Source organism: Oncorhynchus mykiss, chromosome 15 (assembly GCF_013265735.2).
Source record: "Oncorhynchus mykiss isolate Arlee chromosome 15, USDA_OmykA_1.1, whole genome shotgun sequence".
In the NCBI taxonomy this organism is placed as follows: Eukaryota; Metazoa; Chordata; class Actinopteri; order Salmoniformes; family Salmonidae; genus Oncorhynchus; species Oncorhynchus mykiss.
In genome coordinates, this window is record NC_048579.1 from 51,260,168 (window position 1) to 51,287,539 (window position 27,372).

General features: G+C 44.5%; 3 protein-coding genes across 7 annotated transcripts in view; 1 reads left to right on the forward strand and 2 right to left on the reverse strand.

Moving 5' to 3' along the window:
- Positions 1 to 13,369, forward strand: part of LOC110490740 (receptor-type tyrosine-protein phosphatase zeta) — a 56,630-nt gene extending 43,261 nt beyond the window's left edge. The window contains exons 15-30 of one of the 2 annotated variants that reach the window (XM_036944562.1): positions 105 to 190; positions 988 to 1,008; positions 1,503 to 1,599; positions 1,730 to 1,800; positions 1,960 to 2,094; positions 2,292 to 2,423; positions 2,524 to 2,687; positions 2,897 to 3,032; positions 3,303 to 3,449; positions 3,639 to 3,732; positions 3,998 to 4,074; positions 4,740 to 4,871; positions 4,965 to 5,117; positions 6,577 to 6,719; positions 7,011 to 7,146; positions 12,210 to 13,369. In XM_036944562.1, coding sequence (XP_036800457.1) covers positions 105 to 190; positions 988 to 1,008; positions 1,503 to 1,599; positions 1,730 to 1,800; positions 1,960 to 2,094; positions 2,292 to 2,423; positions 2,524 to 2,687; positions 2,897 to 3,032; positions 3,303 to 3,449; positions 3,639 to 3,732; positions 3,998 to 4,074; positions 4,740 to 4,871; positions 4,965 to 5,117; positions 6,577 to 6,719; positions 7,011 to 7,146; positions 12,210 to 12,353 — 1,868 coding nt within the window. In that variant the 3' untranslated portion in view covers positions 12,354 to 13,369. The remainder of the gene's footprint in view (positions 1 to 104; positions 191 to 987; positions 1,009 to 1,502; positions 1,600 to 1,729; positions 1,801 to 1,959; positions 2,095 to 2,291; positions 2,424 to 2,523; positions 2,688 to 2,896; positions 3,033 to 3,302; positions 3,450 to 3,638; positions 3,733 to 3,997; positions 4,075 to 4,739; positions 4,872 to 4,964; positions 5,118 to 6,576; positions 6,720 to 7,010; positions 7,147 to 12,209) is intronic. The other variant, XM_036944563.1, reaches the window with a different exon arrangement.
- Positions 13,370 to 14,663: 1,294 nt separating this feature from the next.
- Positions 14,664 to 20,013, reverse strand: LOC110490265 (HMG box-containing protein 1). Of its 4 annotated transcripts, none has more exons than XM_021563559.2 (11): positions 19,897 to 20,013; positions 18,743 to 18,844; positions 18,253 to 18,460; positions 18,021 to 18,156; positions 17,616 to 17,727; positions 16,486 to 16,598; positions 16,134 to 16,290; positions 15,880 to 16,024; positions 15,438 to 15,701; positions 15,195 to 15,336; positions 14,664 to 15,063 (listed from the first exon to the last, which is right to left on the reverse strand). In XM_021563559.2, the coding sequence occupies exons 1-11, from the start codon at positions 19,952 to 19,954 to the stop codon at positions 15,046 to 15,048; spliced, it is 1,455 nt and encodes a 484-aa protein (XP_021419234.2). In that variant the 5' UTR covers positions 19,955 to 20,013; the 3' UTR covers positions 14,664 to 15,045. The 4 variants fall into 4 exon arrangements, with proteins under 4 accessions (XP_021419234.2, XP_021419233.2, XP_021419232.2 ...); XM_021563558.2 differs by having other exon boundaries at positions 18,021 to 18,123; positions 18,743 to 18,929; positions 19,897 to 19,982; XM_021563557.2 differs by having other exon boundaries at positions 18,021 to 18,126; positions 18,743 to 18,929; positions 19,897 to 19,982.
- A 297-nt stretch (positions 20,014 to 20,310) lies between these two features.
- On the reverse strand, positions 20,311 to 26,979 carry LOC110490268 (cAMP-dependent protein kinase type II-beta regulatory subunit). The gene is made up of 11 exons (XM_021563564.2): positions 26,369 to 26,979; positions 25,762 to 25,797; positions 25,197 to 25,252; positions 24,829 to 24,912; positions 24,599 to 24,705; positions 23,953 to 24,106; positions 23,535 to 23,636; positions 22,949 to 23,023; positions 22,795 to 22,863; positions 22,265 to 22,409; positions 20,311 to 22,099 (listed from the first exon to the last, which is right to left on the reverse strand). The coding sequence occupies exons 1-11, from the start codon at positions 26,652 to 26,654 to the stop codon at positions 21,963 to 21,965; spliced, it is 1,251 nt and encodes a 416-aa protein (XP_021419239.2). The 5' UTR covers positions 26,655 to 26,979; the 3' UTR covers positions 20,311 to 21,962.
- Positions 26,980 to 27,372: the final 393 nt, after the last annotated feature.

Below are 27,372 nucleotides of genomic sequence, written 5' to 3' on the forward strand. Positions count from 1 at the left end.
ACACACACACACACACACACACACACACACACACACACACACACACACACACACACACACACCACACACATCGTCCATTCATTCATTCCTGTCTGTGTTTCCAGAAGAGCACGAGGCACTGTCAGTGAAGCAGTTTGTGAAGCACGTGGCAGAGCTCCACCAGACCAACACCTTCTCCAAGGAGTTTGAGGTGAGAGAGACATCAGCCTGATACTACTGTATGTAGGATATATACCGCTCTTAATGCTCCCCAGCAGTATTAACATCACCCAGGCACAGTGTGGTAGTCATGGTTAAGATTTGACCCTCACTGCTTCCTAAAGCTATTCCTTTCTAATCAATAAAAGTGTATGTTTGTTCAGAGTATAACCTAACTCAACACTACTGGTAAGTGAGGCATCCTGTGAAAGGTGGCACTGCTGTCTGAAACAGAAACGTTTGTAAATTGGTTAGAGCAACATTTTCGTTTTTGTCTGTAGATGTTACTATGTGTATTAGATGTCCCTATCTGTCTCAGTGTAACTGTTGTGGTTGTGGGTTAGCATGTTGAGGGTGTACTGTATGTTTGGGTGTGAGGGACTACATTACACTGCCTCTGTAGGTAACCGTACTCTAATACACCCTGTACATAGCTATAGAGACACAGAGTTTGGAAAAAAAACTTTTAGACATTTTAATGGATGCCATGTTCACACCACCCATTCCGAGACAACGTTCCACTGGAATGTTTGGTGTCAACATGGCGTACAGTTTGCAAAACAGGGTGCATCAGTAGGTGACCCTGTCAATAGGCATGCCCACTACCTCCAGACAAATACATACACAGAGAGCTGTTCCTCATGTCTCTGTATCTGCACTGACTGGTCACTGTGTGTCGCCCAACCCCTCATCGCTGTGCTTTCTGCATTCTCACCCCCTCCTCCCCACCACCCTTCCACCTCCCATTCTCACCCCCTACTCCCCCTACTCCCCCCCACCCCCCATTAGATTGTGACAGAGTGTTATGAGGTAAGACTCCCTTTGTGTTAGATTAGATATGCACACAGTATCAAAGATGTTATCCTGATTCATCAGGACTTCCTGATTCTTTGACCTTTGACCTCAGAATCAGGAAGACCTTTTCTCTTTATCTTATCATTGGAATTGACTGATAGTGTTTTCTTTGTTGCATGGATCACATCTCTGAGTAGCTGTACTGTCTGCTGTCATGTAATTTAGTGCTTTATTGTTTGGTGTGTTCTTGCATGCTACCTTCCATTTGACAATTGGACTTGCGTGTTGGGCACCAGCCAGGTTGTGTGTGTTGGTTCGTAATGGCTGTGTGTGTGTGTGTGTGTGTGTGTGTGTGTGTGTGTGTGTGTGTGTGTGTGTGTGTGTGTGTGTGTGTGTGTGTGTGTGTGTGTGTGTGTGTGTGTGTGTGTGTGTGTGTGTGTGTGTGTGTGTATTGGTCATTCATTGTTCAGGGTTGTGTGACTGAGTGCCTGTGTGTGTTTCTCTGACAGGAGGTGCAGTCATGCACGGTGGAGATGGGCATCACTACTGACAGCTCCAACCACCCAGACAACAAGAACAAGAACCGATACATCAACATCATGGCCTGTACGTCACACACACTAACTAAAAATACACACACACACACACACACACACACACACACACACACTGACACACACTGACACACACAGACATACACATACACACTATGCATTAACCCTCTTTGTTGTTCTAGATGACCACAGCAGAGTCAAACTGCTGGAAGAGGGAGAAGGTGGAGACTACATCAATGCTAACTTTGTTGATGTAAGTAGCTCCTCTCCTTATCATTCATATCTATATCAACTAGTGAACGTGTACGTACGCTATGTAAAGAGGACTGGTATTAGAAATACAGACTAGGGGTAGTATGGAAGATTGACTGGATGATTGGTTGATTGATTGATCTGTGTGTGTTCCTGTCAGGGTTTTGAGCGTACAAGGGCCTACATCGCAGCCCAGGGACCCCTGAAGTCTGGAACAGAGGACTTCTGGAGGATGGTGTGGCAGGAGAATGTTGGAGTCATCGTCATGATCACCAACCTGTTGGAGAAGGGCCGGGTCAGTTAGTCACACAGATAGACTGCAGGCTGGGGCACTGTGTTGATGTGTCTTATTTTTATACAGTTTGAACAGAAAACATTGGTTCAAGAGGGAAGGAAAATGGAACATAACTCTGTTTGTGAAGTTTTTATCTGACTTTTATATGACTGTTTTGACCATTGTGTGACTGAGGCTCTCTCCCTCTGTGATGTCAGAGGAAGTGTGACCAATACTGGCCAATGGAGAACCAGGAGGAGTACGGTTATTTCCTGGTGACCCTAAAAGACACCAAGACCCTGGCCTACTATACCCGGAGAACCTTTACCGTCAGAGACACCTCACAAAAGGTACCTTCCTGGACACACACACACATCTTGAAGAAGATGCACTGCAGTGCACAGAGCTTCTAGTCTGTTTGACCCTGCCTGCTGTGTGTTGTACCTACAGGCTTCCCAGAGGGGACGCTGTGCTGAGAGGACGGTGGTCCAGTACCACTACACCCAGTGGCCTGACATGGGCGTGCCTGAATACACCCTGCCTGTCATCTCCTTCGTACGGGCCTCGTCCCAGGCCAGGACTCAGGACATGGGCCCTGTCCTTGTACACTGCAGGTGGGCTGGGTGTGTGTGGGAAGGTGGGGGGGGGGGGTAATAGCAACCAGGGGGAAAGACTTGGCAAAAATATTGCTTGAGAAAGGGTTGAATAACAGTATGCAGATCCAATGGCTTTGTGCAGAAGGTGAATATCCAAGTATTCATTTCTGTAAAGGGAAGCATTGTGTTGTGTGGAACTCTCTCACAAGTATGTTCTGTGTGTGTAGTGCTGGTGTGGGGAGGACAGGGACCTACATCGTGCTGGACAGTATGCTGCAACAGATCCAGGACCAGGGAACGGTCAACATACTGGGCTTCCTCAAACACGTCAGAACACAGAGGAACTACCTGGTACAGACGGAGGTAATGCACACACTTACAGGAGCAGCGTTTCCCAAACTCGGTCCCGGGGAACCCAAGGGGTGCACATTTATGTTTTTGCACGAGCACTACACAGCCGATTCAACTAATCAAGTCATTATCCAGCCCAGCTGTAGGTGATGTGAGTGAGAGGTCTCTCTCTGTGTTATGTCTCTCTGGTCCTCAGGAGCAGTATGTGTTTATCCACGATGCCCTGGTGGAGGTGATGTGAGTGAGACGTCTCTCTCTGTGTTATGTCTCTCTGGTCCTCAGGAGCAGTATGTGTTTATCCACGATGCCCTGGTGGAGGCCATCATCAGCAGGGACACTCTGGTGACCTCTGACCTGGTCCACTCCTACGTCACGGACCTGCTGACCACTGGGCCCTCCGGGAGGACCCGCATGGAGAGACAGTTTAAGGTCAGAACACACACACACACACACACAGAGTGAAACCCTACAACCTAGTGTGCTACTTTCTGGGCCCTGACTTGGGACCTGCTCAAACACATTGAAGTAATCACTGATCTGGCGTGACTTGATTGGTGAAAGCCATTGAGCAGGAGTGATGGTACTGTGTTGGTAATGTTTACTACTGTCGTGGTATAGCTGGTGAGTCAGCGCAGAGCCAGACAGGCTGACTACGCCGCTGCCCTGAGAGAAGGAAACGCTGACAAAAACAGGACCTCCTCTCTCATGCCGGGTGAGTTGAAGTAGCCAATCACACACAACACGATATACATGCAGTTGGTAAGAGACAGCCATTCAGTCAATACCAGGAAAAGGTTCTCCTTCATCTATGTCTTACCTCAGCTGAGAAGAGGAATAGGCAAAAGAACATTTCGATTCAGAGTAATAAACAAATGGAATACTTTATCTGAGAAACACCAGAACATTTAAATTCAAGCAATACTCAAGGACCACTTGAAAATAATAGATTGGGTTGTGTGTTTCTGTGTGTGCTGCAGTGGAGAGATCCAGAGTGTGTCTGTCATGTCCAGTGGAAGGAGAATCTTCAGACTACATCAACGCTTCCTATATCATGGTAAGAGCAAGGTTGTCCATTTGATAAGGACCCCTTATAAATGCTTTAAAGAGCATTCACATGGTCTTCATAAACACTACATACACCGAGTGTACAAAACATTAGGAACTGCTTTTTCCATGACATAGCCTGACAAGGTGAATCCAGCTGAAAGCGATGATCCCTTATTGATGTCACCTGTTAAATTCACTTCAATCAGTGTAGATGAAGGGGAGGAGACAGGTTAACAAAGGATTTTAAGCCTTGAGACAGTTGAGACGTGGATTGTGTATGTGTGCCATTCAGAGGGTGAATGGGCCAGACAAAAGATTTCCGTGCCTTTGAATGGGGTATGGTAGTAGGTGGCCAAGTGCACTGGTTTGAGTGTTTCAAGAACTGCAACGCTGCTGGGTTTTTCACGCTCAACAGTTTCCTGTGTGTATCAAGAATGGTCCCCCACCCAAAGTATTGTACATCCAGCCAAATTGACACAACTGTCCCTGTGGAATGCTTCTACACCTTGTAGAGTCCAGGCCCCGGTGAATTGTGGCTGTTCTGAGGGCAAAAGGGGTGCAACCCAATAGTAGGAAGGTGTTCCTAATGTCTTGTACACTGATAAACCACGTCGAAGCAAAGTCATATATATGTATGTTGTTTATTTTGACTGTGTCTGTGCTGTGTTCCAGGGTTACCACAAGAGCAGGGAGTTTATCCTGACCCAGTCTCCTCTCCCCTCCACTGTCTCGGACTTCTGGAGAATGGTCTGGGACCACAACTCACAGCTCATCATCTCCCTGCCTGACACACACACAGCACAGGTAAGCAGGTAGCACTCCACACAAACACACACACACACACACACACGTCAACAGTATCACACCTATAACGCTGTCTCCATTGTGTCCTATCAGAGTGAGGGGGAGGAGTCTTGTGTTTACTGGCCCAGTAAGGATCAGCCAATCAGCTGTGAGGGTTTCATAGTGTCGTTCACTGGAGAGGACCACATGTGTCTGGCCAACGAGGAGAGACTGGTGGTCCACGACTTCTTACTGGAGGCCACACAGGTAAGATCCAACCCCACACACTCACACGTGCAAGATGCAAGCTCGCACACGCATACACACACACACACATTCAACCACACACAAACAGCCCAGCTAGCACATAACGTTCTGAGAACCATATGTTTCTTATAGCTTGGTGGGAGCATGGTTGACCTATGGTTATTTTGCATACAACCTTTCCACAACTTTCTGGGAATGGTGCAGGATAGTTGCCTGTCTTTGGAACATTCTCGGCACATTTAAGGAACTTGACAAAAAATATATATTTTCTCTGTATTTCATTACTTTAACAGAATATTTCCTAAAAGTTCAAACATGGTTACATTTAATTAGAATTTTGGAAATGTTCGAGTAACGTTCTCCAACTAGTTTGGCTTTGGGAATGTTCTCAGCTAGTTGAGAGAACGTTAAGAAACAAGTTCTTCTGTGGGAATTTCAGTACTTCAGCATAATGTTTCCTAAAGGTTTCCTCATGGTTTTCTTTAAAGTCAGGTTCTCAAATTGTTCCAAGAACTTGAAGAAAACTTTCCATTTAAAAACACAAGAAAACGTTTGTCATGTCGAGAGAACTTTCTAGCAATGTTATTTAAAAACATAAACATTCCATTCTCAGCATCAACAAACTCTTTGTATCCTCTATCTTGTTTAGTGTGTTGAGGTGTGTTGGCCGCGCCCAGTAATTGTCCACATCTGATCTTAATGAGTGCTTTGAAACAAAAGTATACACCTTACGTACATGGTCATGGGCTTTAAAAGAGGAGACACCTGTACCATGCCAGATAAAGAGTTGAAAAGTATCCAACTTTGAGTTTGAATCTCAATATTTCACTTTATATACATCAAAGGACTAAAATATAACAAAACCGTTTCACATAGAAACCGAATTTTCTTAGTTTTTTTAACGTTCCACCCATTAGGCCACTAGAAGGTGATTTAGTCATTTGACTGCAGGAAAGGGCTACTGCCTAAGGACATTAATTTCCATGTGTTCTATCTGTGCTTGGAGTTCAAACATGTTTCGAACCCCAAATAATCTAGCAGTATTATTAAAAGTCTTATTGAAACATTCAGAATCATTCCCTATAATTTATTTTCTCAGAGGGCTAATAAAACTTCCAAGGAACCAGAGTAAAACACTCTCAGAACCTCCCTTGCTGCAAACTAAAAAATAAAAATAAACATTCCCGTTTTTTTAAACTTCTGTTCTCAGAACGTTTAAAAAACGTTCAATTATACCAGTCAGGAAGTGTATGGCTTTGTTCCCACAACCAATGTGAAACCAAAAACATACGTTCCCACAACTTCCAATGAACCAAATGTGCTAGCAGGGAGAGATCAAACCACACACAGAGATCAAACCAGACACATAAACACAAATGAGGACCACACACAAATGAGAACTACACACACACACACCCAGACTCTTCCCACACTCCTCTCTCTCTCTTTCTTTCCCCAGGATAACTATGTCCTGGAGGTGCGTCAGTACATGTCCCCCTGCTGGCCCAACCCAGACAGCCCCGTCAGCAGCACCTTCCAGCTGCTCAACATTATCACAGAGGACAGCAGACGGAGAGAAGGAACCATAGTCGTGCATGACCGGTGAGTTACTTCTCTCCTCTGTTCCTCAAGTCTTCTCTGTTCCCTCTGTGTTTTCTGGGGTTGGGAGGTCAGCTGGGGGTTGGGAGGTCAGCTGAGGGCTGGTAGGGTGCGAGGAATCTTATTTGAAGAGTGTGTTATCTCACTGATGGGAACTGATTTCACTGATTCACCATATAACAGTGTTTTTTTGTTTCAAGAGTTGTTGGCTCATTCTGTGTTTGAGACAAAGACTTGGGTGTTGTTTCCATAATTGGTTCATAGCATCGTTTCCCCTGTCTGTGTCTGTGCCAGGCTGGGTGGCTCGATGGCGGGGCTGTTCTGTGCCCTCACCACTCTGGCACAGCAGCTGGAGCAGCAGGGCTCTGTGGACGTGTACCAGGTGGCACGGATGACTAACCTCATGAGGCCCGGTGTCTTCAACGACATGGTATGTCCTGGAACAGCACACACACACACACAACACAGAAACGCAGGAACATAGCACAGCTCATACATAGAACCACACATACTCACACCAGGCTGATCTCATAGACTAGATGTAAAATGGTATAGGAAAGTCCGGGACATTCAAATTAGTGTGATATGTTACGTTTGGTATGGTTACATAAGACAGAAGGTTACTTAGGCAAACAGGACAGGAGTTGGTCGGGGTGGATGGGTGGTCGTACAACACGAAACATCTAGCAAGCCAAAGGTTGTGTTTTCAAATCTCATCACGGACAACTTTAGCAACTTTGCAACTACTTTCTAGCTAATGCAACTACTTAGCATGTTAGCTAACTCTTACCCAAACCCTAAACTTAAGCCTTTAACCTAACTCCTAACCCTAACCTTAACCCCTAGCCTAGCTAACGTTAGCCACCTAGCTAATGTTAGCCACAACTAATTGTAATTCGTAACATATCACACAAATTGATATTTGCTAACGCTAACATTAGCCACAAAAAAATGGAAATTGTAACATATCAGGCTGTTAGGTTCTCATTTTTCAGAGTAAATAACTCATGGACACTGGAGAAGCTTAAGCAAGTTTAATTCTTCCCAAAGGGTCGACGCAGCTGTATTCAGATAAAAACATATGTCCACCATCACTAGTACAAATACTCCACTTTAGGCACTCCTCCTTCTCTCCAACCCTTACATCTTATGGTTCCACAGGAAGACGAAGTGATAAACCGTTCTGTCTCCCTTAAGGTGACCTGACCTCAACCCCCTTGATGTTTAATCCAAAGCTCTCCACCCGTATCACCCATCGCACTCTGGTGACTCTCTCCCGTCCACCCAGCACATTCCACAGCCACTCTGTCTTTCTACAGAGAACCATTAACTTCTGACGTAAAAACCAGTCTCTTCCACTCCTTTATATACCCCGCTTCTGATCTATCATTGTCTTTAGTATCTCAATGTTCAAAGTTTTTCACTGAATCCAACAATACGTAGTGCAAATTCGTAACATATTGAACGAAATGCAATTGGTGACATATCACACAAATTATAATTTGTAACATATCATACGAATTGTAATTCACAACATATCATAATAAATGGATATGGTCACCACAAATGAATACATACCATACCAAATGGAACATATCTCACTAATTTGGTTCTGACAGATTTCCATTTACTATGTTACACCTACCCCTGAGTCCAGGTTGCACACATGTACACACACACACACACACACACACACACACACACACACGTTACAGAAACAGCTTACACAAACAGCTCACATGCACACACACCATACACAGTTACTGTAGCTCACTCACACACTGCTCACAAATGAATCAATCAAATGTATTTATAAAGCCCTCCTTACATCAGCTGATATCTCTAAGTGCTGTACAGAAACCCAGCCTAAAACCCCAAACAACAAGCAATGCAGGTGTAGAAGCACGGTGGCTAGGAAAAACTCCCTAGAAAGGCCGGAACCTAGGAAGAAACATAGAGAGGAACCAGGCTATGAGGGGTGACTGTCTGTGTCGGGAAGTAAATGGCTCTCACACACACCTGGCCAGAGTGCCAATTACATCATAACACTCAGGGAGTCTCTATTGAGTGGCCTAATAATAAAGACGTAAATGAATCCAGCATCCAAACTGCATGTATAGTCTTGCTATTTGATGAATGGAAATAGACATCTGTTACAAAACACCAAGAAGTGTTTCCTAATGACATTCAGCGATTGCCATTGAATAGTTCTACATTAATTGATGTGTCCTTCTGACAAATCAACCTTTTTTTGTAGCCTGAAAAGTCAGGACATCTAAAATGAGCCTAAAACTGTCCTGGGAAAAAATGGGATGGTCAGCCTAACACCCAAGGTCAACTTACAAGACTAGGCTATAATGTGTAATAACTATGAACTTGAAATAGGCCTATTAGTAGTCAGTGTGTAGTGGTAAAAAAGTAATTAAAGGTGAGTAAACTATGATTGCCAATTGTGGTGAAAAGAGTTATGCTGTCACGTTCGTTAAATGGAGGAGGCCAAGGCACAGCGTGGTAAGCGTACATCTTCTTTAATAAAGAACGAACACTGAACAAAACAACAAAAACTAACCGTGAAGCTAATATGGCTAGTGCAGAACAGGCAACTAAACATAGATTAACAACCCATAAAATATGGCTACCTAGGAATATGGCTACCTAAATATAATGGTCCCCAATCAGAGACAACGAAAAAACAACTGCCTCTGATTGAGAACCAATCTAGGCAACCATAGACATATAAACCCCTAGACCAGAAAAACCCAGAGACATACAAAAACTCCTAGACAATACAAAACTAAACAAACCATCCTCGTCACATCCTGACCTCAGGGCGTGACAGTGCCCCCCCCCAAAGGTGCGGACTCCCGGCCGCAAACCTAAACCTATATGGGAGGGTCTGGGTGGGCATCTAACCTCGGTGGCGGCTCTGGTTCTGGACGCCGCCCCCCTTCTTTACACTGAGTCCGCTCTTGTAGCACTGACCCGTGGCTCATCGCCGGAGGCTCTGGTCTCCGGATCCTTGCCGTAGGCCCCGGGCTGGGGACCCTCGCTGCGTGGATCATCGCCGGAGGTTCTGGACTGGGGACCGTCGCTGGAGACCCCGGGCTGGGGACCCCGGGCTGGGGACCGTCGCTGAAGGCCCCGGGCTGTGGCCCGTCGTTGGAGGTTCCGGACTGTGGCCCGTCGTTGGAGGTTCCGGACTGTGGCCCGTCGTTGGAGGTTTCGGACTGTGGCCCGTCGTTGGAGGTTCCGGACTGTGGCCCGTCGTTGGAGGTTCTGGACTGTGGCCCGTCGTTGGAGGTTCCGGATTGTGAACTGTCGCCGGACACTCTGGACTGGGTACTGTCGCCGGACACTCTGGACTGCCGAGGCGCACTGTAGGCCTGGTGCGTGGTGCCGGTACTGGTGGTACCGGGCTGGTGACACGCACCTCAGGGCGAGTGCGGGGAGGAGGAACAGGACGTACTGGACTCTGGAAGCGCACTGGAAGCCTGGTGCGTGGTGTCGGCACTGGAGGTCTGGAGTGTAAAGCTGACACAACCCGTCCCGGCTGGATGTTTATTTTCACCCTGCAAATGCAGTGTGCTGGCACAGGACGCACTGGGCTATGCAGACTCACCGGAGACATAGTGCGCAGAGCCGGCGCAGGATATCCTGGTGCAAGGAGGTAAACTGGAGACCTGGAGCGCTGAGCCGGCACTTTCCTTCCTGGCTGGATGCCCATTCTAGCCCGGCCAATGCGAGGAGCTGGAATAGAGCGTACCGGGCTACGAATGCGAACTGGAGACACCATGCGCATCTTTGCATAACACGGTGCCTGACCAGTCACACGCTCCCCACAGTAAGCACGAGGAGTTGGCTCAGGTCTCCAACCTGACTCAGGCAATCTCCTCGTGTGCCCCCCCAAAAAAAATTATCTTGGGGCTGCCTCTCGGGCTTCCGTGCTAGCCGTGTCCCCTCGTATCGTCGCCGTTCCTCCTGTGCTATCTCCACCTGCTTCCATGGCAGGGTCTTGTCCCCTGCCATTACCTCCTCCCAGGTCCAGGATGTCCTCCACTCCTCTTTCTCCCGGGTCCAGGATGTCCACTCCTCTTTAGTACGCTGCTTGGTCCTTTTATGGTGGGCTGTTCGGTCACGTTCGTTATATGGAGGAGACCAAGGCGCAGCGTGGTACACGTACATCTTATTTAATAAAGAACGAACACTGAACAAAACTAACAAAACAACAAAACGAACAGTGAAGCTAATATGGCTAGTGCAGAACAGGCAACTAAACATAGAATAACAACCCACAAAATAGGAATATGACTACCTAAATATGGTCCCCAATCAGAGTCAACAATAAACAGCTGCCTCTGATTGAGAACCAATCTAGGCAACCATAGACATATAAACCCCTAGACATACAAAAACCCCTCGATATACAAAAACCCCTAGACAATACAAAACGAAACATACCACCCTAGTCACACCCTGACCTAACCAAAATAATAAAGAAAACAAAGATAACTAAGGTCAGGGCGTGACATACGCTCTCTATACTTTCAATGCATTTTTCTGAAAGGGTGTGTAAACTTGCATTTACCCTCCACTAAGCCTACACCAGAGCAGGTAGCCTACCCTCTCAGCCGAGGCAGTTTTACACACAAGAACACATGCAGAAAAGGTAGCCTACGTTCAAATAATGCATGAGTTGAATCAAAACATTCATGAGTTATTGCTTGGAGTCTTCACAGATCATGTGACATAAAACAAACATTACTTTTCCTTTCTTACATTAATGACATTTATGACTGTGTTATTTGTAACTACTAACCATTTAACAATTGCTAACTAATTGTAATTCGTAACATATTATGGGTATGTTTTGCCGTGAAAACGGTCCTCATAGGCACACAAATCCAAAATATTGTAGGCCTATGCCATTGCAAAATCGAAAGCTTTTAACCGAAAGAGTCAACTATAGGTCTACTGTCATTAATGTACACTACATGACCAAAAGTATGTGGACACCAAAGTTGGAAGCATAGAATCATCTAGAATTTCATTGTATGCAGTAGCATTAAGATTTCTCTTTACTGGAACTAAGGGGCAAAGACCAAACCATAAAAAACTGCCCCAGACCATTATTTCTCCTCCGCCAAATTTTACAGTTGGCACTATGCATTCTGGCCAAACCCATGTTCATCCATCGCACTGCCAGATGGTGAAGCGTGATCATTCCAGAGAACGCGTTTCTACTGCTCAAGTGTCCAATGGCGGCGAGACTTATGACAGAGAGGTGGGGGTGTTCGTTTCATTAGGAAGCTTTTATTTTAATATATACCACTGTAAACATATTCATCACTGAATTAGAATGGACAAATTAGCATTATTTTTTTAGAGGAGCTAACATCTCGTTCAGGGGAACTGAGCCCCCTGGCGCCTCCGTAATTTGCACCCTGTACCTGGCCCATCCTGTACTGACTCTGTCTTTCACCACTCCGCTCCTAGGAGCAGTACCAGTTCATGTACAGGGCCGTGTTGAGTCTGGTGGACAGCCAGGATGACCAGAGGGCCCTACAGTCCCCTGAGACCAACGGTTCTGTCCCTCTGGGGGCCACCACTGCAGCAGAGAGCCTGGAGTCCCTCATGTAACCTCTCACACACAGACACACAGAGCACCACACGCTCTGGGAGATACACTGTGCTTTATGTTGAGAGAGAGAGACATGAGCTAGCAAATTGTGAGTGATAGGCTTAGCTAGCTACAAAATACATGAGATTAAGCATCCAATTATCAGAATAAAACATACTGTTTTGCATGTATGACCACACATTGCAACTGGCTGCTAGGGGGTCGGGTATTCTGTGCCTTTTGTAATTCATGTTGTACTTTAAAACTGTTTTGATACTAATGCCAAATGTTCTGTACTCTTTTTTTTTTTAACTTAACATTTTTGAGTTATGTGATTTAACTATCTATCCCTTTGAAATGTCTTATTTGTATGTAATTACTTAAAAGGGATAAATGTCCTTTCTGTATTCTGTCATTCTATCTACTGTATGCTTCTTCTTGCTCTTGTGGATGACTTGTGTAAATACTGGCGTTAAACTTGGAGAATAAGAGATGAAATTCTGTAATATTATCTCATTATGTAAATAATAATAGTTGACCACTATCAAAAGGCCAAATGTATTTATACCTCTAGATTTGATATTTTATTATGAAGTTGACTTTCTAGCCATTTACAAACGTTATTACTGTGTTTTTCCCGTCTGTTTTCTTTGGGGAGGGGGGTATTACTGTGTTGATAATTTAGTTCAAATATCAATAATGCTTATTTGTTTTTTTTTTAAATCTTTTTTTAACATGATAAAGTTTGGACTTTTCAGTAGTCATAAGGTTATTATAAACAGCACTGTATATTTGAACAGGATGAGTAAAGATGTTCTCTAAACCTTAACCTCGTCATTTACTATCACAACAAACTGTTGTCGTGCTCTCAGTAATCTCTCCTGTCACCCCAAAGAAACTCTTTCAAAAAAAAAAAAAAAAACAGTTCAGATCCATGCTTTTATTCATACTATAATACAAGAGCGTTGTGGGTACAAGTTTCAGAAGGACCTGTACATTATTGGTGAAGACAAATAAATAAACTTAATCAAATCAATTTCACAATCTTGGTAGTTAGAACTGAGATTGAGTCCGAAATTACACTTGCGCATAGTTGTACTTGAATTATTCGTTACATATTGATGTACACAACACATGTCCGCCGTACAGACGATGCAGTGTATATAATGCATAATTGCAGTGAGAGTATGCATGTCCGTCCCATAGGTATGTTAACATCATTATAATATAACATATGGCCAAGTCGTTTCTCACACACCCAGTGCACTTGACCTGGGTAAGATATGCCCAGGTCCAAACCAACCCATACCCACTGGACACTAGTGTCGATATGAGACGACTAGATAAGATCTACTTTAAAGGAAACATCCACTCAAAAACTATGATGTGGCAAGTGACACTTTGCTTCTTGAAAGTCCAGCATCTTGAAAACCGCTGACATGCAAACATTTTGGTATCAACAGTGGACTAATGTAACAAACACCAAAATATTGTTTTTGAGTGTAGTTTTCCTTTTAAGTGCCTAAGGGGTAGGTGTCCATTTGGAATACAGCAAGAATCAAGGTTAAGCACATATCCCACCCACCCCTCCATCCCTTCCCCTCTGCATGTACAAAGTGAAAATAGTAATAATAAAATAAAATAGCAATAACATATAAAGTTATACAAATATAGGCCTAATCGGAAGCATTTTTAAATTCCCTAGACTCATCTCTGGTTGAAAAATAGACATGTTGTTTTCACCTCCCCTTTCCCTACTCTACAGCACCACAGGGGCTCATGTTTTCAAGCTATAAGGTATGAAATGACCTGAAATGAATCAAAAATGATTTAAAAAAGAATACATTCTTGCTTTGGAAGATTAAGGCAAGTCGGACATAAAAAAGATATCTTATGTTCAAGCACAGTTAGTATATTATATATACAGTTGGAGTCGGAAGTTTACATACACTTAGGTTGGAGTCACTAAAACTCGTTTTGTGCATGACACAAGTCATTTTTCCAACAATTGTTTACAGACAGATTATTTCACTTATAATTCACTGTATCACAATTCCAGTGGGTCAGAAGTTTACATACACTAAACTCAGTGCCTCTGCGTTTGAAGTTAGGCCTTGAAATACATCCACAGGTACACCTCCAATTGACTCAAATTATATCAATTAGCCTATCAGAAGCTTCTAAAGCCATGACATACTTTTTGGGAGTTTTCCAAGCTGTTTAAAGGCACAGTCAACTTATTCTATGTAATTTTCTGACCCACTGGAATTGTGATACAGTGAGTTATAAGTGAAATAATCTGTCTGTAAACAATTGTTGGAACAATTACTTGTGTCATGCACAAAGTCGATGTCCTAACCAACTTGCCAAAACTATAGTTTGTTAACAAGAAATTTGTGGAGTGGTTGAAAAACGAGTTTTAATGACTCCAGCCTAAGTGTATGTACAGTTGAAGTCATAAGTTTACATACACCTTTGACAAATACAGTTGAAGTCGTAAGTTTATTTGGCAAAGGTGTATGTAAACTTCAGACTTCAACTGTACATCTATATTCGAATCTAAAGTGTGTGTGTGAGTATGTGCGCGCGCATGTGTCTTCCGTGTACTGCCTCCCCCCATACACCCCTCTTCCAAGTTTGCCCTCCCCTCCATCGTCTCCCTCTCTTTTCTCCTGTCATCTGCCTCATCCCTCTCTCGTGTGTCTGCGTCTCTTAGTTCCCCTGGGAACCCTGTAACGGAGAACAAGATGAAGAGAGAGAGGAAAGGTTAGGAACAGTTCCAAGGGGCTGATATTAAAATGAACACCATACAATAGGCTTCATAGGATATGTGTGTGTGTGTGTGTGTGTCCTCTCCTCACTGAGTTGGTTCTCTTGCGTTTCCAGCAGTCCGGGTTGAGTCTCTTCTGCTTGTCAGCCAGGGCCTTGGCCTCCATGGTGTACATCCTCCTCTCCTCTCCTCGCATTTTCTTCCACTTCTCTCCCAGGATCACACTGATCGCTCTGAGGGCAGCACACACACACACACACACATATTTTCACTTAATTTTTTAGTCCAGGGAATTCAGAGATTTTTTTGCACACACAACTGCGCACACACACACCTGTTGTCCTTCCCAGGGTACATCTGGGTGTACTCCAACCTGAACTTCTTTGCGAATAGCATGAATGCATTCATTGGCCGCTTGCACTTCGTGGGCGAAGCCACGCCGGCTGCTCCTGAGTCCCGCTGGCTCTTAATTGGCTTGTTGCGGTGTGTGTCTTGGTCGGGGCTGACGGCGCCCCCGCCGGACTGGGAGGCCCTACGCTGCCGGGCCATGCTGCTCAGAACGTACACCGCCGACGAGTCCAGGGGAGTGAAGTCATAACTGACGTGAAAAACACAGGAACACAAAGAAGAGTCACACACTGAGATCTGAGAGGCTTTAGCTCAGGGGGACTACCACAGTCTTGAGCTGCGGTTCAAATCCAGTGTGTCACACATGCATTGTAAACTACAGAAATGGACACTACCACCGCTATTGAACTAACGCTGAGAGGTTTTACCTCCTGAACGTGTCGAACACCAAGGAGTCGTCAGTGTGGATGGCATCTCTGTGTCCAGGAGGCAGACACACGTCACCCACCATCACCTCATAGCACGGGATCCCATACTGCACCACGGTCAGACTGGGGTAGAACGACGACCAGCCTGCCACAGGAACACACACACACAAGTTAGAAAAACACACGTTACACACACCTTATACTTTACATACGTTACACACACATCACCCACACACACAATCCAGGCCTCTGACCTTTGTTTCTGACATAGAACGGGTGGTCCAGCTGACACTCAGCGGACAGATGCCACTCCCCACAGGCACCTGGGTCAAAGGTCAGCTTGAGGACGGACTGGCCAAACGCCCGGCTCTCTGTGTGGGACACCAGCCTCAGGCCCTCACGACCATAGCCCTGAGGACAAGACACAACAGGGTTAGTGATGGGGAACTGTACTCACAAGGGGCTCACAGGGAGATAGGAGATGATAGGAGACCAGATTAAAGAATGTCTGTTCATTTGTGTTACTCAGGAACGCATATCAGTCCACTGAGCTTGGCATTATTGTACCTTCAGGGGATGTGATATTGCCTCTAAATGAGTATGTACCTTCAGGGGGTGGGATATAGCCTCTGTCTCATCGTCTAAGTCTTGGTCCGACACCAGTTCCTCAGCATCCTGCCACTCCACACTAGAACCCTTATGGAACTGCAGACGAGTGCCTGAGGACACAGGAAGAAATATATTTTTTAAACTGATTAACAGTCATTGCACAAGGTCAGGCGTTCGGGTACCGGAAGTGATCACATTGACGTATACAGTCAGTGGCAAGTATATTAAGTACATCTAGTACCAGGTACCAGTACCCCCTTTGCCTCCAGAACATCCTGAATTATCCGGGGCCTGGATTCTACAAGCTGTTGGAAACGCTCATTGGTATCAAGGGATCTAACTTGTACCAGGAAAACATTCCCCACACCAGTACACCAGCCTGTACTGTTGACACCAGGCAGGTTGTGTCCATGGAGTCGTGCTGCTTACGCTAAATCCTGACTCTGCCATCAGCTTGACGCAACAGGAACCGGGATTCGTTGAGCCAGGCGATGTCTTTCCACTCCACAGTTGTCCAGTATGATCACGTGCCCACTGGAGCCACTTCTTCTTTAATCTGATAGGAATGGAACCTGGTGTGTTCGTCTGCTGCAATAGCCCATCCATGACAAGGATCGACGAGTTCTGCATTCTGAGATGCCGTTCTGCACACCACTGTTGTACTGCGCCATTATTTGTCTGTTTGCGGCTACCTGTTAGCTTGCAAGATTCTTACTAGTCTCCTTCAGCCTCTCTCATCAACGAGCTGTTTTGGCCATCAGGACTGCTGCTGACGGGATGGTTGTGTTTGTTGTACCATTATTGGTAAAACCCTAGACACTGTCGTGCTTGAAAAGCCCAGGAGGGCGGCCGACTCTGGGATACTGGATCCAGCGAGCCTGACACCGACGATCATGCCATGCTCAAAGTTGCTATGGTCACTGGTTTTGCCCATTCTAACGTTCAATAACTGAACAGTAACTGAATGCTTCGATGCCTGTCTGCCAGCTTTATATAGTAAGCCACAGCCACTTGACTCACTGTCTGTAGGAGCAATCCATTTTCGTGAAAGCGGTGGCGTACCTAATAAATTGGCCGATAAGTGCATATATATATATATATATATATATATATATATATATATGTACCTTTGAGGAAGCAGTGCCAGGCAGTAGGTGGCCAAGAGTGGCTCCAGCCCATGTCCTCGTCATCAGACACAGAGGAGTGACAGTACACAGCAGACTCACACTCACTACTGACCTGTAGAGAGGAGAGAGACCAGACGGGATTATCACCAAAGTAGGATCAATTAGTTAGCTAGATAACTCATTTATATTCTCAAACAACTCCATATTTCTTCATTCATGGGGAAAGACGATTGACTTCAAATTGTCTAATTGTGTGTGTGTGTGTGTGTGTGTGTGTGTGTGTGTGTGTGTGTGTGTGTGTGTGTGTGTGTGTGTGTGTATTCTCAGTAAAAGCAGTGCTGTGCATTTGCTGCACTGGTCCAATGTTGCCACCTAGTGGATGTAGTGTAGCATAACAGATCTTACCCTGACACGCCTGCTGCACTCCCTGTGTTGGCCTCTAGAGGGCAGGCTGCTGGAGGTGCAGGGAGGCCGGGTGTGGGGAGGCCGGGCGTAGGAATGGAGGTTACTACTGGTGCCAAAGATGTGGATGGGAGTTGAACTGGGGTAGTTAGAAATTGACAGTTATGAAGTATTAAAATGGGAGCAGGTGTGTGTGTGTGGGGGGGGGGGGGGGGGGTACAGTAACATCCCTTACCTGACGACCTGAGTGGAGCCCTGTAGCAAGGGACTCTGGGGGCCCGTGGCAATGTGAGCTAGCTGTGTGAGCCAGTGTGTGTCCGGGGGCCCGGCCGTGTGAGTGTGTGAGTGTCCATCACGTTCCTGATGGGACACCCTCGCCCCCACCTGAAACACAACAGCGGCTGTCTGGTCCTCCTCCACCTCCTCCAGCTCCGGGAGGTCATCTAAGGGGAAATGATAGAAATAGAATAACTGGGTTGACCAGAGTTTCTTTAAGGGGTTAAATATGTAAATAGAACAATTAGAATGAACAGAGCTCCAAAAGCATGATGTTTCACAGTAAATCAGGAATGATGTATTTGCATCCCTCTGCTTAATGATGTTTAAAAGGTGCTTTCCAATTTAAAAGTATGCTAATGACTTGCCATTACCTGTACCTGTAGAAAGCGTAGCCTACATTACACATGTATAATCACATCATAAACATGACATTAGCTTATGATTACCGTATTCCATGTGGCTGACACTGGTGGGGCATCCGGGGGAGGAGGGCAGCTGTTCTTCACACTGGAGCAGGACCAATCCCTGGTCTCTACCTGCCTCTGGCCCTGTGATATCCAACATAGTACTGCTGCTGCTCAGAGGACTCTTAACTTCCCACACCATGTTATAATGCTTCTTTAGCTCATCTGACTGGACACAAACATACACACGCCATTCATTCGTTCATTAACGATTTATTAACAAAGTTATTGAACGTGAACACAATATGTTTGACTAGGGTGACCACATTTAAAATAACCAAATGCGGGACAACTGGATGGTTTCACGGGACATTCGCGGGACAGTGTTCCCTGGTGTACAACATTGGAAAAGGGTGAGATGAGGAAGGGAAGGGGGGGGGCTGAGGTGACTGTTCTTATGCAGAACCAATTACGCCTTTGCCTTTTGTCAACATTTGTTTTGGAAATTGAGAGAAACTATCACAAAACAAGAAAGACTCATATAATTGTGTAATCAACGTAGACAGAACTTTTTCCTTTCGATTCCTCAACAGCGTCATGTCATGCAGGCCTCGTTTATAAACGTTCAGGACATCGCGCATGCTCATTTGAGCTCATTCATTCAATACTGTGAATGGACGATAACTCACACCCATAAGTTTAAAACCACGAAAATATCTCCTAAATAGTTATTACCCGCCATTGACAGCAAACTTTATTACTGCCGAGTGATTTGGTTTTCAACGAAATACTTACATAGTAATACACGATCCCATTGATTTGGCAAACGCAACCTAATTTGGCCAAGGCTTTGTCAAAATACAGAAGTGTCGAGCTGACAGAAATTGGACCTTGTGCTATATGCAGAAGTAGAATAGAGTAAAACATGTCACGAGGAGCAAATGTCAATATTTGTATACAATGAAATGAAAGTATGAGCGAGCCTATGCATTCGTCTCTTGCTCAAGCTGGTTAAGAAAACTAAACGCCAACCATGAACATTGTATGCGATCTGACATGTCATTCGAAACTGAAGGAGGCAATGTCAAATTCACCTTTTTCCTATCCGTCTGTAATATTCTGCTATTTATTTCTTCGTTTCATTTAATTAAACCCTTTGTCTACTGTATTTCTAATAAACTTTCTTTGCAACTCACCAAAACAGTCGCCATCAACGAGAAGTGAGAGATAAATATTATTCTTTTTCGCAAACATTATTGGTGGCTTCAGACGTCAATCTATGGCTCCTCTCTTGTTAATTGGTTATTCGCTGAGTAAATACACCCTCGTATTTGTTTGCGCTGTTCCTTTTGGCTGTAATCCATGTCCCTCATCTCTTAGATGGCTCTAATTGGGCGACTTCAATCAACCATGCAACTAGCTATTGTAGTTTTTATACTGTATGAGGTTTGGTTACAGTTTTGACTACAATTTCAGGGACTGGCAGACAAAGACAGTCAAAAAAATAAAGGCACAGACTGTCTTTGATAAAAGGTTTGTAAACATGCATGCATTTGCTGTTTGCGTTTACATGTGTAATATACACAACAGTAAAATATGCAAATGGTCAATTATTTATACAAAACACAAGTTTATTGCAATGGAAATTCAAATAACAGTTAAGATGCTGAAAATACTCAGGAAATTAGGTGTAATTGTAACAACATTACAAGAAAAATGGGAAACTGCAAAGCAAGTGCCGGAGTGGACCCTTAAAAAAAATATTAAATGAAAACAAATCTGTTTTTACACACAGAACACTGACATTAACACCATGACACACGGAATGGCAGACACCCGTTGTTGGCAAAGGTAAGTATGTGCAGAGGTAGGCAAGATAAATCCTTTCAGTTGACTGATAAAACTGGTTCAGAGATTCACTTGCATTGAAGGTTGAACATCTATCTGACAAAGTATTGGCAGGTTAAAATAATGACACTTATGAAATCTCTGGTTCAACAAGGCAAATTACGGTACTAATCTATTAAGGAGAGCAGTGCGTGAATGACAAAGACAAATACTTTCTTTTCTTTTTTTTAACAGACTGTACCAAAGAAACTATGTACCAAACGTAGGTCTAGCAGCAATATGCAAAACACTAAGAGAATTTCCCTATCTGGTATTTCCCTTGTGAAGACACCCCATGTTTCACCAGTTGGAAATATTGATCTCAAAAACAGCTCTCCAAAACACCCACTGATACATCAGAAATCACATGGGAAAAGACACTGTCAAAGAAACATCCTCTGACAACTTATCCACAGCTTATAAGATAATAACTAGTACAAAAAAAATGAAGTAAAGCAACACAGTCCATTCATGAATTGGTTCTGTGTAGACCAACTTCACATTTGGATTTGTCAGGAAATACTGCCTTTTAGCTACTGAGCACCAAGTTGTGTCAATGTCCCATTTGATTTAACAAAAACAATACACCTCAGTTTAACAAATGATATGCTACTAATGCTCTTCAACTAGATCATAAATGCTTAACTCAGGACTATAACACTATTACAAACTTCAAGTACAATATGCATTTTTAAATAAAGTTGAGAACTGCAAATAAAAGGTACACTGAAATATACCACTACCAGCTAGCTCTATGTTGCTTTTTTGTTTGGGAAACACTGTTGTTTTCATATGACATAAATTGTCCAGACTAAAATGTTACTCTAAAAAGTCGCTAACACATCTGGGAGATAAGAAACAACAAGTGCAATCTTATTCCATTATGAATTCACGTGCTTGGTGGTAACATTTATAGGCAACAACAAAAAAATAGCGACATCTTTGTAAAGTGGTTTTCTGTGAGGGAAGGTTAAATGCCTGGACAATAGATGACCCCGACGTTTCATTTTGAATCAAAAGCCATAACGTGGTTTATCTATTAGACAAACCTGATAGAAGTGTGTCTTCATATGTACCATTTGGATATAAGGCCAGGAATGAATCTGAAGGTCATTAACAAACACCACTATGTTCGTGTTTCATACAAAATACTAAAACTACACAAATGGGATTCATCTCATATGAAGTCTGAGTTTGCAGTATGAACAAACCTCTATCTAAAAATGGTCTGATTGCTAATACTGTAATATAAACACAGTGGGTGATGTGTGTTGAAGCAGATCAGTACCAGGGGTATTTGGCCCCTCAGGAGAGTCTCGGAGTCCCTTGTTACAAAAACCATCAGGTCTCAGCTGTCTATGCCGAGTGTACTCTATCACGCCGCGTCGTTGTCGTGAATGTCGGCGTTACGTCCGAACAGCGCGGCCAGCTGCTCGTCGTAGTCGACGATGTTCCTCTTCATGATGTCCATGCAGGGGCCCAGCAGACGCTCAAACGCCTGCACGTCCATCACTAGAACACACAAACACACATAGACAAAAACACAAGGACAACCACATCGGATGAAGCTAAACGTAGCAAGGCTATTGGATATCATCTAGACTAGAGAGCATGAGTATTGAGATCCTTCCTGGAGTGCAGTGCCCCTCCAGCTGATTGCAGTCATTATCTACTTACCTAGACACTTGACGTTTCCTACAGCGTACGCTGAAGCAGCCCGGGGCTTGTTGGTGACCAGAGCCAGCTCTCCAAAGTACTGTCCCCTGGTGCACATGGCAATCTCCACCTCCTCTTCCACCCCTTCTCCCTCCTCCTTTCTCAACTGGGGGTGACAGACAGACAGACAATGCAAGACATACAGTGGTTCCCGTAGGACAAACGGTACTATTGACATGCTCGGTAACGGTGCTTTCAGCTCATTTCAACCAGACATATTTAGATGTGCGGGGGCGGCAGGGTAAGCCTAGTGGTTAGAGCGTTGGACTAGTAACCGAAAGGTTGCAAGATCGAATCCCCGAGCCGACAAGTTAAAAAACATGTCGCTCTGCCCCTGAGCGAGACAGTCAACCCACATTTCCTAGGCCGCCATTGAAAATAAGAATTTGTTCTTAACCGACTTGCCTAGTTAAATAAAAGGTTCAATAAAAACTCAATCAAATGTGCAGGAATACGTATCAACAGTTCCAGAAGCATAGAGTAAGCCTTACCTTGCTCATATTCATGGTTATTCGCACTTGGCCAGACTCTACTATGTAGAAGCAGTTAGCAGTGGCCCTCTGGAGGAACAGCAGCAGTTAGTTGCAACCCTTACATTTTACATGGACTTTCTCCAAATACAGGGATCATGAGAGAGAGAATTACCTGAGCGATAATCTGTTCTCCGTCACTGTAGGTCTTGGAGGATAGAACATCCACCACACACATCCTCTCAGAGACCTGTCAGGACAAGAGAGAAAAGGAGCGGTAGCTGCTACAATGCTCTACTAGATGGCGATAAACACGCTTGTGCTGTAGTTATAGGTGTATATCATTATGCATTGTATATACTATAGAATGCTAAGTGTTAGGACTGTGCTAGTGATGCATTATTAAGGGCCTGTAAGTAACCACGTCACGGTAAGGTCTACACCGGTTGTATTCGTCGCATGTGACAAATACAATTTGATTTGATTATCAAGAGTGTCACTCAGTCAGAATCACTCTCCGAGACGTTTCCGTTTTGCATGGAATAATCCCAAATTAGTAGTTCTGACTTGTTCTTCAATCAAATAATGGTCATTCATTTGACAATCCCTTGAAAATGGCACGCAGTTGTCAATGGTTTTAGCGGCGCTGGGAAAACTCCTTGCCCCCCCCCCCCCACCCCCCCTCCAGCCGGCAAATCGAACATTCTGCACCTTACTGAGAGGGTTTATTGATAACAGCCTACAGAGATCACAGTTGTTACCTGTAAAGATGTGAGCAGGGGCAGAGACTCGATGAAAGCCTCGTACATCTTCCTCTTCTTGTGGTTGTTCTTTACTATGATCCTCCTGAACATCAGTCGGTCCTGGAGTACATACAACATCACAGGCCTCAGATCATTTCAACCAAACACCACATGGTAACTCCAGTAACCAAGTTAACGGTTAAGATACTGATTTCAAGTGAGTAGGCTGATGCCTTCAGACAACTAAGGCCTGTTGGCATGTTTTGCTTTAGGCATCCCTTCTGTAATTCACTCAACAATCTAACGGGGGGGGGGGGGGGGGGGGGGGCATAACCTACCATTCAAACCTACAGTACGTAACAGCCTACCTACACATCCTCTCATCCGTATCAGCGACAGTACAATCCGCTGGTTCATCCGAAAGCCTTCAACCTACCATGCACCAGAGGGCTCCCACAGAGGTGGCGATGATGGTGGCAGCCCTGGGGGTGTTGTACATCAGGGCCAATTCGCCAAAACTGCCCTGGTTGTCATAGGAACCCACCACACGCTCCACCTTGTCTGATTTCATCAGGATGTCAAAGGTCCCTCTGGGAAAGAAGGCAGCATCATAATGATCCATTCATTAATTGCATAAGTATTTATTATATGGGGAAATCTTCTATTGCACCCAACTCTGGCCAAAAGTAGTGCATAATACAGGAAATAGGATGCGATTTCAGACCCATCGTCGCCAGTATTTTTTGTAACCTTTATTTAACTAGGACGACGCTGGGCCAATAGTGAGCCGCCCTATGGGACTCCCAATCACGGACGGTTGTGGCTACTGCCTGGATTCGAACCAGGGTGTCTGTAGTGAAGCCTCTAGCACTGAGATGCAGTGCCTTAGATCCGGGAGCAGAGTCTCAGAGTAGGAGTGCTGATCTAGGATCTGTCCATCTAATTATATTCATTAGGATCTAAAATACAAAACTGATCCTAGAACAGCCCTTCTACTCTGAGACGCTTTGTGGATATGGGCCCTGGTCTCAAAAAGTGTTGTATAGACTGCTTACAATGTCTTGATGAATCTGAAGTCCTACCTTTCGATAACATAGAAGTTATCCCCATCGTCATCCTGGTCTATAATGTGTTCGCCAGCCTCCACTGACATCTCAAACATTGCATCCAGTACCTGGGACATCTGCTCCTGTTAACACAAACAGAGATATTTCAGTGACACGGCACACAGCAGCATCCATATACAACATTTGTTGACTTTTCCTCAACGCATTTGTTCAACCTATAGTCTTTCCACCCCAATTCAATTTACCGGGTCTAGGTTTTTGAACAGCAGAATGTCTTTGCAGGCCTCCTGTAGTCTGTGCCTCTGCTCGTCGGTTTTAGGATGGGTGATCTGGAAGAGAGCAGAGCAGAGCCATAATTAGCATGGATTATTATAGCTACTGTATCAGGTTCATGTACAGAGTGCAGACAGTCATCTAATCTCCTTCCCTCCCTGTTTCACTCAGCATCTGACTTCTTATGCTGAACTGTTCTTTTGTTCCTGATAAATTCACAAACGTTCGACCTAAACCAGTTTTGACCAACAATGGTTTGCAGTGGTCCAGCGACATCACGTCATTAGCTAACTTGAGGTTAAAGGTCAACCCGATAGTGATGAAGGTTAAGTGATCTTACCCTGGGCTCTTTGTCCTCCTCTTCCTCATCATCAGGGTTGAATGCTTCAGCACACACTGTGGAGAGGAACAATAGTCATCACATTACACTTGAGTGCCTCCTTCAGATTTCACTCAGGATACCAAGAGTGATTCCAGCCACACCAAACCCAGGAGGTCACATAGTCTGCAGTGTAATCCATTTCACCCAGCATTGTTTACGCCTGTAATGTCTATAGGTGAACATGCTGAACCTCTAGACTGCTCCTGATACTTAAGTACTGTGTGCATTGAAAACCCTCTGGCTAGCAGACAGACGTTTGTGTGATCCTGCTACAGTACTATTAACATATGTGATAGTGATGACAGCCGCAATTGCTGCTCGGACTGGATCAATAGTCCCAGCCACAGAGAGGATATCATTACGCCCATCAAACACACTTCAGATTTCATTTCCTGTCACTATCTGTAGAAAACACCGGAAGAGTGAGTACTTTTGTGGATGCAAAATACAAGGGACAACCAAACCAGAGTTCTTTAACTACACTATTATGAGATGACATAGCTAGAATATAAAACCTGCTTACCTGAAGATCTTCTCAAGAATCTGTTGATCACCGGAGCTAATAAAACAAAGTTACATGAAGATGAGATGTATTGATGTAACAAGGTTCTGGCTTAACAGATAGAGCATTCTGATCTAAAATCACCGTTGATTGTTTTCAGCTAACGTTAGCAAGCGAACATGGAATTAATCTAGCTAGCTGGCGCTAATGATGCTCACACAGGTCAGGATAGCAACAGACACTTTCAGAAAGATCTTTCCACTCCGCACTGGCCAAAGTAAACAATAGGGGTTATTCAAGGTTTTGGGATGGTAGCTAGATAGCCATTTCCCTTCGAGACGTGATTGTGCGTTCAATTGCCTTTTCTCGCCCTGGCATCTGTTTACCCAGAAGTACAATTATCGCGAAAGTTGTCACTTCCCTCTGTCCACGAGGGATTGGTGGTAAAATGGTCAGTAGCTAACGTCAGCCGGGTTGACTACTGTAACTATAGTATAGCAGTAGCAAACCGTTAGCGAGATTGACTTTCTCAGTGGCTGCCACCGTAACGTCGTTAGCTAGCTATCAAGGTTAGCAGCACCACAACGGGCAGTGCTGACTTTTCTAGCAGAACGGTGAGGTTAGCTACCTACGAATTCCTCCTCCTCATCATCATCATCTTCTTCTTCATTTTCCGAATCGATTTGCATTGCCTCCTCGGCAAAATTGACCGATCTTCCACTGCTAACATTACCACCAGGTCGACCGTTAGCTGAATCTCGGGCATTGTCAAAGGCGGATCCTCTCCGATTCTCCTTCAGTTGGATGAAATACTGCAAGGCAAAGTCCAGAAGGTCTCCTGGCTGATTCCTCAACACTTCCACTGTAAAGCTTTGCAGCAGCTCCGTCAGTCCGTCTGGGATTTCAATACTCATTTCTAATCGGTTTTATTACGAGTCAGGGAAATAAAATGACTACAAATAATATTCCAGCTCAGGCTTGCACGGGTTGACAGCTCACTTGAAAAATAATTCCAGACACAGCCTTTTGTTACAAATGTTGTTGACGTTACACCCATCCTCGATTTCTGTTCATCTGTAGCTAGCTATAGCTTGCTAATTTAGCTACCGCCTTTTGATGAAACCAGAATGAAAATGGCAGTAAAAAAACGCTAGCTAGCTAGCATCATTTTGCTGCTGGCTTCAGGAAACCCACGCATGTGACCCAGGTATCCATGACAACCACCCATCTCGAGATTGCGCACGCAGAATCATAGAAATAGAGCAGTGAGCAGATCAGTCACCACTCCATCTCACTGGGAGCATCGTTTTCCCAGACAGTACAGAATGTTTAGAAACTATTGTGATTTTACCCGTCTCATAATTCACATCAGTACATTATATATTTCGTCATGCATATTGACAGTATAGCATAATACTAGATTTTTTTGGCATAACAATTGTCCGATGTGGGCCTAGACTCTTAACCTTTATTTCACAAGGAGATTCCATTTGCAATTGATACATAAACACAGCAACTGACCTCCTTAGAAGTGAATGAATAATAACAAGTCTGGGTTGGGCAGAGTGTTTTCTCTACAATGGAGCGGAGGAGAGGCGATGAAGGAAACGATCTGTCCTGTCGCTGTAACAA